Genomic DNA, 13107 nt, shown 5'->3' with positions numbered 1-13107 from the left:
TTGTCAAATTCAATTTTATTTCGTAAAAATAATGTATCTTTCTACGCCAGCGACATATAGTGACCGGCAGAACTATTACATGATTTACCACTCCATGGCAAAAGGTCCAATTAACCTGTGAATGTTACCATTCTTGAATAGAATAGAAGAGAACAGAAGAAATAACAGAATAGAATAGACAGCCTATATTATTAGTATACGTTGCAGACACAACGAAATTGGGGCGCAGCTTCAAGCTTGTTTACAAAATACAGTGAACCCCCTGTGTTTGTGGGGGTCGGGGAACAAGACCGATATAATAAAATAATAATTAATAATAATAATAATACAATTAAACAAGTAAGTGATGCCCATTCGAAAAGGTTTGTAATAGCTTATAGGCCCAAATTTCACTCTGAGTTAAGTGAATTTGCAAGTAAATCGATGCGAAGATCAACAGTTTATACACATTTTGTGGCTTTTTTTTTTTTGGGGGGGGTAGTGTGCCACCCGGGAATTTTTATTTTTTTTATGTGAAATAATGTGCCTTGGCTCAATAAAGGTTAGGAAATGCTGAGCTAACAAAGTGTCCAATTTAAAGTTTATCAGCACTCGCTACTATTAGGCCGGACAGGTTCTTAAAAGTCAAGCAGCTCCTCAAGCAAAATCACCATCAGGAGGGTCACCTCAATCTCCTCCTGCAAAGGTCATCGTACCAAGTTCTACAATGACAGGAGACAAGGGGAGTACAGAGGGCGCCCAACAACGGGTGGCTCTATTTGCTGCGGCCTCTTCAACACCAAGCGAAAGGTCAGCTGCCATAACGGCAAAAGCCTGGCCTGATGTTGTCCAATTGTCTGGACTTATTCACAAGCGCTTCACTATTCTCCACATTTTGCCTTATTCCAAAATGGAGTACATATTTTTTAACCAAATTTATTTGGGGGGAAAAAAACATGTTTGTAAGTGTAAGTGAATGCAAGGAGACTGTATAAGCACATATTGCCAATGTTGGGCAGAAACCAAAAGCATCACTTTTCAGGAAATGGAGAGAAAAAAAAGAAAAGAAAAAAAAGCCATTTGAGTTGAGCCATTAACATTGCATCGTCAAAGACAGGAAGTCATTTTCAACACTTTATATTGGTCAATAATTTGTAAAAATCACAGACCCACCTGAGGACTGACCAAAAGCATCGATTTGTGAAAAATAAGAAATTGACTAAATTTGTACATATGTAAGCGCATGCGTGCATAAGTGTGAACTTATGCACTTAGGCCCGTATGCATAAGTTCACACTTCTGCATAAACACTTTAATATCTGTTTATGCAGAAGTTAAAGTGATAAACTAAGGGTGTAAGTATGTATGGAAGAGGCCTTCTCGGGAGGCCCAATTATGAAAGCGAGCTAATAACGCCCTCTTGTGGACAACAGCTTAAATGTTACAGTAATTTTAAAAAGCAATTTAACATCTTTGGCCATGACCAGATGTCAATTTCCAACACTTCAATTATGATGAATGCTTTATGACTATTTACTACCTCGGGTATGCGGTTCTGATAAATAAATATTTTCTCCCCATTGCTTTGACTTTAAAGCCCTGTTGGGAAGAAAGCAGCGGACATATTACAGGAGACAAATATTTACATATTTTCCAAACATGTATTTAATTTTATACATTCAAATAAAAAATAATATATATTTCATAAAGAGCTAATGAGCAAAGTTTAAAACAAGAGCACAAGTGTTCCATGTGGCACATATATACTATATATGTACATTTCCAAAGCGTTTTGAATACTATACAGTGTGTTTCCATAGCTGCAGTTATTTTTTAAATTTGATTTTATTGCAAGTGGTTTGTGTTCTTCACTGGGTTGAGGCACAACTAGAATTGGAAGCGAGAGGTCAGGGGTCGGGGAATTGCCGCTCACAGTAACGGTGAAACAGTAGGACTCGCAAGGCAAAGCTTATGAAGGTTATGTAGGAGAACTCCACACTCAAGCGTCAAAACAGGAAAAACAGGCCACATGCACAATTGGAAAAAGACAACAGAATCATGTAAAGTCCTAACAGGAATTTGTCTCACTAAATTGAAATTAAGACAAATGCCAGATTGAAGTTATCAGCCAATCACCGTGTTCGGTTGCACTGCAATAATCGAAAATCACATCGATTGGACGAGAGAGAGAGAGAGAGAGAAAGAAAAAAAAGGTTCCTCAAGTAGTCAAGTTATAAGTGCAATCCCAACCTTTCACTCCCCCAACACACAATGTACTTTTATATAAAAAGTAAAAAAAAAAAAAAAAAAAAATCTTATGTAAGCATCATCACATAGATTCCACCCACCATCAGTCAAACTAGTTTATAGTACAGCAGATGCCCAACACATCAACAAACCATGCTCTTACACACTGTACGTCCAGTAGTTATGTACACAAAACACAGTAAAATCATTCCGAAATAGAAATTGTAACAATAATAATAAAATACAGCAGACAAATACTTCATATCAGGAAATACATATACTATACAGGTATATATATTATTCAGACTGTATAAATGTCTATTTTGGCATATGGGAAAATTAAAAACGCTGTCATGTATCCCTCTCACAGCTTATTACACACATCTCCAATTTCAGCAAGAACATTAAATACATTTGTTTTTTCCATTTTTTTTTTTTTTTTTTTTTTTAAATGAAATTTCTATGTTCAGTCCAGTAAAACCGTTTCCCTTAATTGAACATGCAAAACCTTGCAATGCGTGGAAGCAGACGGTCTTGTGTTCAAAACGGACCCTTCCTATGATGAGTGCGTAGTCACAGCAAAAAACTAAAATACAATGAAACACAAAGGCCGGTAAAGAGAAGCTTAGTTTCGGGGGTCTTGACATTCAGATCTTTTTGGAATCTTTTCCCTCAAACAGCTTCATCCGCTCTTGCACGGTCAGTCCCTCTTTCAGGCTCTGCCAAGGACAACACAGGACGAGAACAACGTGTGAGCATAGAAGAAGACCAACAACAACAAAGCATTTACAAACAAGTGGTTTGGCAGGGGGGTGTGACATGCAAAAAAACAAACAAAACATTCTAGTGCCGAAGGTCTGACAAATATTAGAGCCACTGAGAAGACAATATAATATGTAGTGGTGCCTTTGAGCTCTCAAAGATCTCGTATCATCGTTTCCCGTTGAGAAGAATAGAAATGCCATTAATCCGCTCCATCTCCCCCTCCCACAAAATATGAAATAAAAAAAAAATTAAAAAAATCAGAAAGTGTCTTTTAGAGAAAAATAGCACTCTATAATATTATACTTTATAAAAACACAAATAGAATTTAAAATAATTAAATAATAGGGTACCAGACCCCTTAACACGGGTTGTTCGGTTCCTGTACGACCAGTACAGTTAATGGATGGACAGAAACAGTTTTTGTCACGCTTTCTCCTTCAATGCACATTGTGCTGCTCCTTCCGGTGTGCACACCTTGGCCACCTGGGGGCAGTATAAGACATACGGCTATACTCTCCTGGTGACTCAGCTCATCTCTCGGCTTATTCTTCGTCGCGCATAAAGAATAAATGCTTATATTATCTTTTTACATGTGCTCCACTTTTTGTGTTCACATATCCTTTACTTAAAAGGCAATGCCACCATATAGATGCTAATTGTTAGCCCTATGGTGTTTCCCACTGAAAGTTAGCATTAAGCTAGGAGGCTATGTAGTTTTAAATACACAACGTGTAATTCTCATGGTTTTATATTTAGTTTGACATTGTCGGTAATCTTCAGCTGAGAGTGACAATAAACAGCTTGAAAACTTTTTTTTTGGAAGAATTGTTCACCATCCGCTGAGTGCTGCTTTTGAGTTCACTGCCACCATACAGCCCTCGTATGGCAAGTGTGTGCTCGCAAGTCAAAGCAAAAAAAGTTGGCCAATCAAAGCTTGTAGCTCGAAAAACCCGCACGTCGGGTCACTCGTATCTCAAGGCACCACTATGAATTCCAAATGTCAGTAGATACAAATACAGGATCCTATAATACAACAACAAAAAGTAATGACAATTTTTACAAGTGAACAGCAAAATTCACAGTGGTAGGTGAGTGGCAGGAAAAATGCAATTAGTGTGGTAAAGTAGTACTGTATGATGATTTTACTCATAAAAACTCAAAATATGTATTTCAAATCATCTTTCCCCATTGAAATGAATGGCAATGGAATTAATTCGTTCCAGTGGCCCAAAACCACAAAGGTTTTTGAAATATTCCTTTTTAATCAGAACAGCATCCTACAGTATTGTACTTTATAAAGATAGAGTAATAACAGATTTAAATAATGTGAAGCATTAAACAGTTTGTGCATCGTGTTAATTCGGCAGGCTCTGTGCTGCTGCTGCTTCGAGTGTGCACACTTTGGCTACCAGGGGCAGTATCATACAAAAAAATAATACACGTAGATTTGTTGATGCCAAAAAAAAAGACGGTTGTACTAAGCCGCAATATTAGTTTTTTTTTTAACCTTGCAAAATGTTTTGTTTGGAACGAAGTCAACTTGTAAGTCAAGCACCACTGTATTATTATTGAGTTTATTTTGCCTGTGGCCTTAAAATCCTTGACAGGAAAGTATGATGATAAAAGACTCCAGTACTCCAGCCTCGTTCTCATGTCCAGTGCAAGTAAAAAAAAAATGTCCAGTGCAAGTCAAAATTCCCGAGGCCAGTCATTGGAAAACGGCTGCTATAAACCAGCCCTGACTGTCGGACCTTTTATATTTACTTCAATTAGCTGTTTGTGAGTGGGTGAATGAAGGAGGTAGGAGGGAGGTGAGGTCATGCAAAGAACACTTTGCTCTACATCATGCTTATACTGTTATATACCTACGGCGTATCTCGGGGCGGGTTTTGGGGGAGGGTCTAAGACCCACACGGGAAGTGTCAGCTGTCCCGTGAGACCTGTTCAGTGACAGACTGGTGGACAAAACACACACATGACAAACACGCAGGACTCGACACGTGTCTAATGTGCTGGCACAAACTTGACAAGTGAATGAATTTGACCACTTGGAAAAACAAAGACAAAATGTGTATGGGAACAAAAAAAGAATGACACTTGCCTTTGACCTGACACCTCTGGATGGCTTGGAGGTTGGTGATTGTTCTTTTTTCGTGAAGTCGGGGTTACTTTTGGATTTCATGATGTCTTCCAAAGACAAAATGAGCACAGTGTTACATCATTCGTTGAATCATAACCGACGCTCCTCTAAAAGGGTTCGTAATTGCATATGGATGCCTCAATATAGCAACGAAACCCTTAAAACAGAAATGATCATAAAGCACCAACCCCGTACATCGAGCATTTTATCGTATGAACCCTGGTTGCATAATCAACTTTATTCAGTAATTAAATTATTCAACATAAACCTTCACATGAGGCTCACCAATAGTATTAGCTAGCATACGACAGTAACTAACACACAAGCACAAATTGACGTGGCATCACAAATGGGCAAACAAAGTGCTCTATTAATCCATTCCACTATTTTAGGGTGGTTCCAGTTCAATGTAAAACATCTTACGTGGAGGCGGAGAGATGAAAGAATGCCAAGTATACTATCACATTTACCGTATCCAGACGTGACCGTTCCATCGACGGTCCTCTCGCCTAACGCTTCGGTGGCAATAAGCAGCTTCTCCTTCAGTTTGCCGATATCGCAGTCGGCCTTCGCTTTCACAATGCTCAGCTCCGTGTAGATGTCTTTATATTTGTCTGTGGCGTATTTCTTGTCCTGTTTGGATGATCCATGAATTATATCTTGTATCCTTTCCAGCAGTGATTCCTACACTACACAATCTTAACTCTAACCACGATTAAATATCTCAAATCAAGACAAACTATGCTTGTTCTTTGTCTGCCAAGACGTTTCTTCTCACCAAGAACCTTTTGTGTATGCGCATTTCATTTGCTTCAAGCATTTTTTAAAATTACAAATCTTAACGTATTAGAGCTTTTATGTTATTACTGGTCATGAGTAAGTTAGCTTAAAATTAGAAGTGGGTGTGTCCGCGGAACGTGCTGAAGACACGCCCCTCTCAACCGTTAATAAAATACCACTACTCTGACCAGGAAAAATGGATGCTACTTCATTTAGCATTTTTCTTATACTTACACATGACTACATGTTTGAGCCACAAAATTATATCTTCCAGCGGCTGGAATATCCCACCAGGTCGTCGCGGGACTTTTCCACGCCGCGACAACGAGGCGGTCTAGCGTGAAGCCCCTGCCCACACGCTGGATGTGAAGTAGGACTTCTTTAAAAACAATACAAATTCTTTGTGCAACGTGCGAGCAGTCAAGGGCCAACAATGACACGGTCTAAAGCGGCCACGCCAGCGGACTATCCGAAGGAAATATCTACTTTTTTTTCCCCCGGGGTGTATGCATGGCTAATTAGCTAACTGCATGTCGCAACTGTGCCGGATAACCGCTGATGTGAACATAGTTCAAGTTCTTGTATAGTGGTTTAAAAACAGTCAAACTCCATCTACTCACCCGCAGGGCTGACTGTAGCTCATCCTTCAAAGAGTGGATTTCCTGTTTAAGATACTGAATCTCTGACTCCTTGATTCGAAGCAACACCTTCAAGACGGTCAGAGAGGAAGGGAAAAGTTGAGATGCAGTAAAAAGTATTTTTATGCGTCTGTGTGCGAGCCTGCTTACGTACCTCCAGTTCATACACATCTTTGCCTTGCGTTACAGGCGACAGCGCCGTCTCCCCACTGAAACATGAGCGCATCCGTGTGATCTCCGCACTCAGACGGTTATTTAATTCCTGTTGGACCGCACAAAGTTAAAAGGGAGGAAAGCGGATGCCCTTGCATGTCCAAGTGCACGTGCGCGCGGATTCCGACCTGGTTGTGAGTGTTGAGCTCCTGGTTCTCTCGCTGACACTGCCTGAGGGCCTGCCTCTCGGCCTCCAGGGCCTGAGCCAGGTGGGCGTTCTCCAGACATTTCTGAGAATACTGCTCGGACAAAACCTCCAGCTCCCTTTGGATGGACTGCAGCTCCTCCCTGGACAGTCAAGTGCATGCAGTGTTGAAGCATTGTGTGGAAGAAAGTATAAGCATTCCCATTTTATTATGATAAATAATGGAGGATGATTACATTTGGATTCAAATATTATATTTTTCATAAAATTGGGGAAATGAGGATGGCAAGATGCAATGTTTGCAACTGAAAGAGACAACAACGATGATATCTAACTTCATCCGACAGTATAAAACTCTAAGACAGGTAAACTATGTTTACTAGATAGTTTAGCTCACCGTCGGTTGTGAGTTACATTGGAGACTTGTGTGGGACCATTAAAAACTATGCGATTGTGAATGTGTTAGTAGAGTGCAAAACTGAGTGCAAAGTGGTTGTAGTGTGAATATACATTGTGACTGAGCAAGATTGTATGACTTGACTTACAACCCAAGTAATGATTTGACTCAACTTGCTGGAAATTCAGTGCAATTGCTTGATTTCTGCCGGTCAGCAGGGAGATGGTACTAACTTGGGACTTGCCCGAACTTGGACATATTTTTACTTCATAGCATAATTGCCCAAGTCATTTTTCTTGTCACAATATCAATAAAAAATAGCAATGTGCTTGTAAAAAAAACTGTTTTTTTCGTTAGGTCTGTGTAGGTTCTCAGTCATCGAGGTTCATGATAATCCACAAAGGTTGAATCCAGGCAACTGGACTCGTTTGTTGCATTTGTTGTGTTTTTACTTGTTTTCTGAAAGCCTTCAAAAATGACTGAGGCAATTAACCTATTAGGCTAACGCTTATGTGACTTACTCCCACCTCTGCTACTAGAAAACATACTCGTATTGTAATCGAAGTTCATCAATATCAGAATTCAGGCCGCTGAGCTGGGAGCGCTGGTTCTTCTCCAGTTCCTCTTTGTGGGCATTCTTCATAGCTTCAATAGCTACATAGTAAAAGAAGAGATCATACGTATTTAACTTGGAGATGAAAGTCAGTTCACATATAATGTCAAACACCATATACACGCTAATGGGCACGAGCATAGCAGTTACGACAAGTTTTCGTCAACACAATTTGGGGTGAACATAGTTTCTGTACCAGCAATAGTAGCAGCAGTCTCCTCAGCAAGGAGCCTCTCTCGCTCCTCCATAAGTTTGCAAATCTCCCTCTGGTGGTGCCTTTGGAGGTCCTCAACCACCTTGTGATGGGTTTCCTCCATTGCTGCAAAGCCACGCTCGCATGTGGCCTGGCAAAAGAGACGGGCAACTCAGTTGAGTTATAAAAAAAAGATTGCACTGAATTCTAATATTTATCTAATTCAGTACACTATATGCACATGTCTAGGCTATATGCAGTCATGCAACAGCATTGGTAGCAGAACACCTCAAGGCCAGCTAGCCTAGTTGAAGAGTTAAAATTAAGTGGCAGCAAGTCAGCACAGGCGAGAAATTAATATTCCACTCTTGAAAGTGGGAAATGATTACATTTAAATGATAAATTACATATTTTAGAGCTCCATTTTAGACATTTTTGATAACTGGACAAAAACAAAGAGTGAGTATTCTTAAGTTTGATTAAACGCGATTAACCTCTTTCTATACTTGTATGACAGGCAGGATCAACATTTTTTTTGTCTATAGACTCCTCAATTAAAATAATAGAACGGAGTATTTGAATCACTTGCACAGTGTCTGCTGCAGAATTTTATAATACTGTAAGTCATCTACATTCTGATGTCTGCAGTCCTGCAATAGAAAAAAAGGTCATTGCTGTTTTGGTAAAACGTCTGTGAAGTCGCACAATTTCCCATTTCAAATAGGCTGTTAATATTAATGAAAGGTAGAATGTATCTATCTATCTATCTATCTACACATGTGATTGCTAAGGTAAAAGTGAAAAACAAAAACCTTAAGACTTTCAAAGTCTCTCTGGTATTTCTCCCTCAGGCTGGCCACATCTCCTCCTAGGTGCTTGTTCTCCAGTTCGTCCCTCATGCTGTTCATCTGAGTCTCCAGCTCCTGAATCCTGTCTTTTAGAAGCACCATTGTGTCCCCTTCAGACATGGTGTGCACATCCCCCTCCCTGCCTTGTTCCTCCTCTTCCATTGGTGCCGAGATCACCTCGCAGTCTTTCTCATTCACTTGTGGCTCTTGGATATTCCGGATGTCTTCCTTATGTCGGGAATGCAATTTGACAATCTCGTCTTCGTAGATACATTGAAGCTGAGAGATTCTCTGCTCAAAGTCTTCCTCTAGTTTTTTCACATGACTCTTGTGCTGCTCCTTCATGGTGTCCACATCCAGGTGCAGATCCTCCAGCTTCTGCTGGCTGTCCGTTGCAGTCTCCAAGAAGGCCAGTTCCGTTGAAGCACGGTCTTTCTCAGCGAGGCATAACTCATGCTGGTGCTTCTGCTTCAGCTCTTCAATTTGCATCCGGAAATGTTCCTCCAGGATGGCCAGTTGCTCTTGTTGCTGTGAGAGTTGGTTAGAACGTTGGCCTATTTCAGTCTTGAGAGTTTTGTTCTCCTTCTGGAGATTGGCCAGTGTTTGCGTGAAGTTCTGGCGCTCCTCCTGAAAGGATGCTTCATACTTCTCTTGAATCGCCCTGACGCTGCAGGCATGCTGCTGCACGAGAGCGTCCATACTCTGGTGCGTCTGCTTACACCAACCCAAGTTTTGCTCATGCGTGGATCGTAATCTACATGCCACATAAGCCACCTGAGCCTGGATGAGGGCTTCCCGCATACAAAGAGATGTACTTGTGTATACATGTGATGTCTGTGGCACTAAAAGTGCACTGACCATTTTAGCCAGTTCAGAATGGTTCCCAGTGCTTTGTATTTCTTGAGCATACTTGTGGAGCTTTGCTGCCTGTTGTTGAAGCTCAGTAGCCAGGCTGTCACGTGCAGTTGGAAGAGACTCAACAGAGTCAACACCACAACATGGCATTTTCTCAACCAAATGCCGTTCGATGATTTTTTCGGCGAGATCCCGGGCTTCTTGCAATTCTATCTGCTCCGTGTACGGAGCAAGTTCAGGTGGGCATATATCGGCTAACTTTTGTTTACTCAACCCAAAGTTGGTTTTAACTTCTTTTATCACACTTTTCAAATCAGACCTCTTGGACGCTTCAATAATTGCTTTCAAAGCCGTTTCCCTTTGATGGAGTTTGTGGCGTGCTTCAGCCAGCTCCCCTTCAAGAAGCCTGAATTTCTCTTCGTAGCCAAGCTTGAGGTTCTGAATAGAGTAGGACAGTTCCGCTTTGATTAAAGTATTGAATATAGCTGATGTATTCATGTCCGCATGAGCTGTAACACTGGCTTCTAGCGATCCAGCAATGTTTGAATCGTCACAGGGTGTCGCCTCTCTTTCCAGGTTTTTCCAGAATGCATTCTCTAACATTAACTTTCTGGTCAAGACATCTGCATAAACTATTGCTAAACAATCTTTGTCACGAGTCATGTTCTCTATATCTTCCCAAATCGCAGAAAGCATTTGGAGGAGGTCAGACTCTGATGTCTGTACCAGCATAGCCATTTTATTCAAAACAAGTGCTTCAAAAGAAAGTGTTTTGGCAAAGAGATGAATTGCTTCTTTATCTAAAGGTTCTGACATTTGAGTTTGAGCACGATACGGTGATTGTTCCTCAGAGGTCTTATGTCCATGGCGGATATACACTGATGCACTGAATAGCTCATTTTCCACCTCTGACAACGACTGAAGCTGTGAATCAGTGTTATCAAGAGAGCCAGACAGAATAGCCTTGACTCTGTCTCGACTTGATTCCACACAAAGGAGGGCCTTGGCATAAGGATTATTTACATCAGTTATCTGGGGCCCACTGTCACATCCTAAAGGCTTGTTTTCAACCATCACCAGATCTTTCTTGGACACGTCTTCAGCATGTGTGGTACGCTGTTCCTGTAAATTTCGAGTGAGATTTTTTAGTTTTTCCTCAGTAGCGAGCAGTTTAGTTTCTAGGGCATGTACAATGGAGATAAATTTCTCAGAGTCACTAGCGTGTGGGAACGCAGTATCAGGGGAGGAAAGTGCTTCAGCTAGATCAAGGTCTTTCTGGTTAACATCTTGTCTTGAGTCATCAAAGGTATGGCAATAACCCAGGTAATCCAGGTTGTTATATTTTTGGCACTGAATATTGGCAAAACAGATTCTTGGTCTCTTAGCTTGAGAATCTGTGGAGTCTTCAATTTTAGATGGATTGGTGAATGACATTGGGGACTCCACATTTGAAGTAAAAGCAGCTGAGGTTTTAACATGTTCCCGTTTGCTCTGTTCTTGGACTTGTTTCCTCCTTAAGTGCAGATCAGCATATCCCAGCTGCAGTGCATTAAGGTGCTGCTCAAGCTCTACAATGCGGTTCTCTGCGACCACAAGCTTGGCTTTTAGATTTTGTTCCGCACTGCCGGGCTCAACTTGATATAACAGACTTTGACTCATTCGACAAAGAAGGTCCTCCTTACCTTGCAACTTCTGTTCAGTTTCCTCCAAGCTGTTGCCAAGTATAGTCATTTTAACAAGAGCCTCTTTCAAGTCTTCCTCCTTGCGTTCCATCAGCCTTTCGTACATTTCTTTTGTCTGACGAATCTCTTCCTCTTTCTCTCTGAGGAATTGGCTCAATCTCTGAAACTCTTGGGTGGCCCTCTCATAAGAGTTTTCCAGAGAGCAATAATCTGCCTCCTCTGTTTCAAGGCGATTGCGAAGCTTGGTTACCTCTCGGTCTGCCTCTGCAATCTGGTTTTGGAGCTCCTGGCAACGGCAAGTGAGCAGACCTCTTTCTTCTTCTAGCATACGCACACTCTCCCTCAGTGACTCCAACATGTTGATCTTTTGGGCAAGTTCCTCTTGCAAGTTCTGCAATTCTTCACTGTGCTCTATTCCTGCTGAGGCCTGCCGCCCTCTTAACAGGGCCTCCACCTGCTCTTCGGCCTCTAGTAGTCTGTCCTCCATTTCCTTCTGTGCAGTCTCCGCTTCGGTTATTCTTCTACACAGATTTTGTCTCTCTCTTTCATGACTCTCCTGAATACTATGCTGCTCCTTTCTCAGGCGTTCCTCCTTCAGCGCCTGACCTTCTTCTGTAGCGACCAGTCGCGCAGTCACCTCTTGCAGTCTTTCCTGTAGCCTCTGGATCTCTCTCGTATGGTCTCGCTGAAGGGCCTGCTGGTGCTCAAGATTCCTAAGGGCCTGGTTCCTCTCTAAAAGGCTGGCCTCGACCTCACGGAGTCTAGTTTCACTGTCCTTTAGCTGGGCTCGTAAGGTGGCCTCACTGCGTCCGTATTCCTCCTCTTGCTCCTTTGAACGGTCTTGCTCCAGCTTGAGCTCGTTGCGCATACGGGTCACAGCTTGTTCACTTGCTAAGATTTCAGCCAATGCAGATGCCAGCTTACACTGCAGGGCCTGGATATCAGCCTCATGGCAGTCTACAGCAGTCTGCGCTTCAGTGTAGCTTCTTTTTAGTTTTTGAATCTGCTGCTGAGCGAGGTCTTGCTTGCGCTTTTGGGACTCTAATTCGCCCTGCAAGTCTTGGTTCAGCTTGTGCAAGTGTTGCCATGGGACTCTGTGTGGTGAGGAGGAAGGGGGTGTTGCACTCTTGAAAGAGATTGATGAAACAAGTTTGATTAATTGCATTGCCTCACTTTCCCTCTCTGATACGGAGAACCACATCTCAAGTTTCTTGATACCAATCTCATGTCAAGATGTTTTTTTTCTCCAAAGCTTCCACTGTGCTTTTTCAGAGGTGATATAAAAGCTATAAGAGAACACACACTACATCAGGTTTGCCCAATGTATACCATAAAAAGGGGTGACGAATATAGTGAACCAAACTAATGTATTACTATTTTTTTTAAGACTTTTGTGATGTGATAAAACAAAAACAAAAAAATAACTGTTGAACATGCCAGTAGTTCCCAAAGAGCCATTAGGTCAGGAACGCATTCTACAAGACCAGCAGAATACATGCAAAATACACCAAAACCAGGCTGAAAAAAGGACACACAAAGCACAGATGAAACCAAGAAAAAGCACAGCGCAAGGCCCTTCGATCAAGTTTCTTACCTCGAGCATATCAAATTA

At 41.6% G+C, this 13107-nt stretch overlaps 1 protein-coding gene across 10 annotated transcripts in view; it reads right to left on the bottom strand.

The window, feature by feature from the left end:
- Window positions 1–439: 439 nt before the first annotated feature.
- si:ch73-103b11.2 (protein lava lamp) overlaps window positions 440–13107 on the bottom strand; it is a 49807-nt gene continuing 37139 nt past the window's right edge. For 7 of the 10 annotated variants that reach the window (XM_061664077.1, XM_061664076.1, XM_061664079.1 and 4 more), the window contains 9 exons: window positions 8923–12621; window positions 8114–8261; window positions 7853–7958; window positions 6891–7050; window positions 6704–6811; window positions 6532–6618; window positions 5602–5764; window positions 5093–5178; window positions 440–2945 (listed from right to left, as the gene is read on the bottom strand). In XM_061664077.1, coding sequence (XP_061520061.1) covers window positions 2874–2945; window positions 5093–5178; window positions 5602–5764; window positions 6532–6618; window positions 6704–6811; window positions 6891–7050; window positions 7853–7958; window positions 8114–8261; window positions 8923–12621 — 4629 coding nt within the window. In that variant the 3' untranslated portion in view covers window positions 440–2873. Of the gene's footprint in view, window positions 2946–4856; window positions 4947–5092; window positions 5179–5601; window positions 5765–6531; window positions 6619–6703; window positions 6812–6890; window positions 7051–7825; window positions 7959–8113; window positions 8262–8922; window positions 12622–13107 lie in introns of those variants that run through there. The other 3 variants (XR_009767221.1, XR_009767220.1, XM_061664084.1) reach the window with 3 other exon arrangements.

The sequence above is a fragment of the Phycodurus eques genome, chromosome 19, assembly GCF_024500275.1.
Source record: "Phycodurus eques isolate BA_2022a chromosome 19, UOR_Pequ_1.1, whole genome shotgun sequence".
Lineage (NCBI taxonomy): Eukaryota > Metazoa > Chordata > Actinopteri > Syngnathiformes > Syngnathidae > Phycodurus > Phycodurus eques.
Note: the sequence above shows the minus strand (reverse complement) of the source record. Positions and strands in the feature narration are given on the sequence as shown.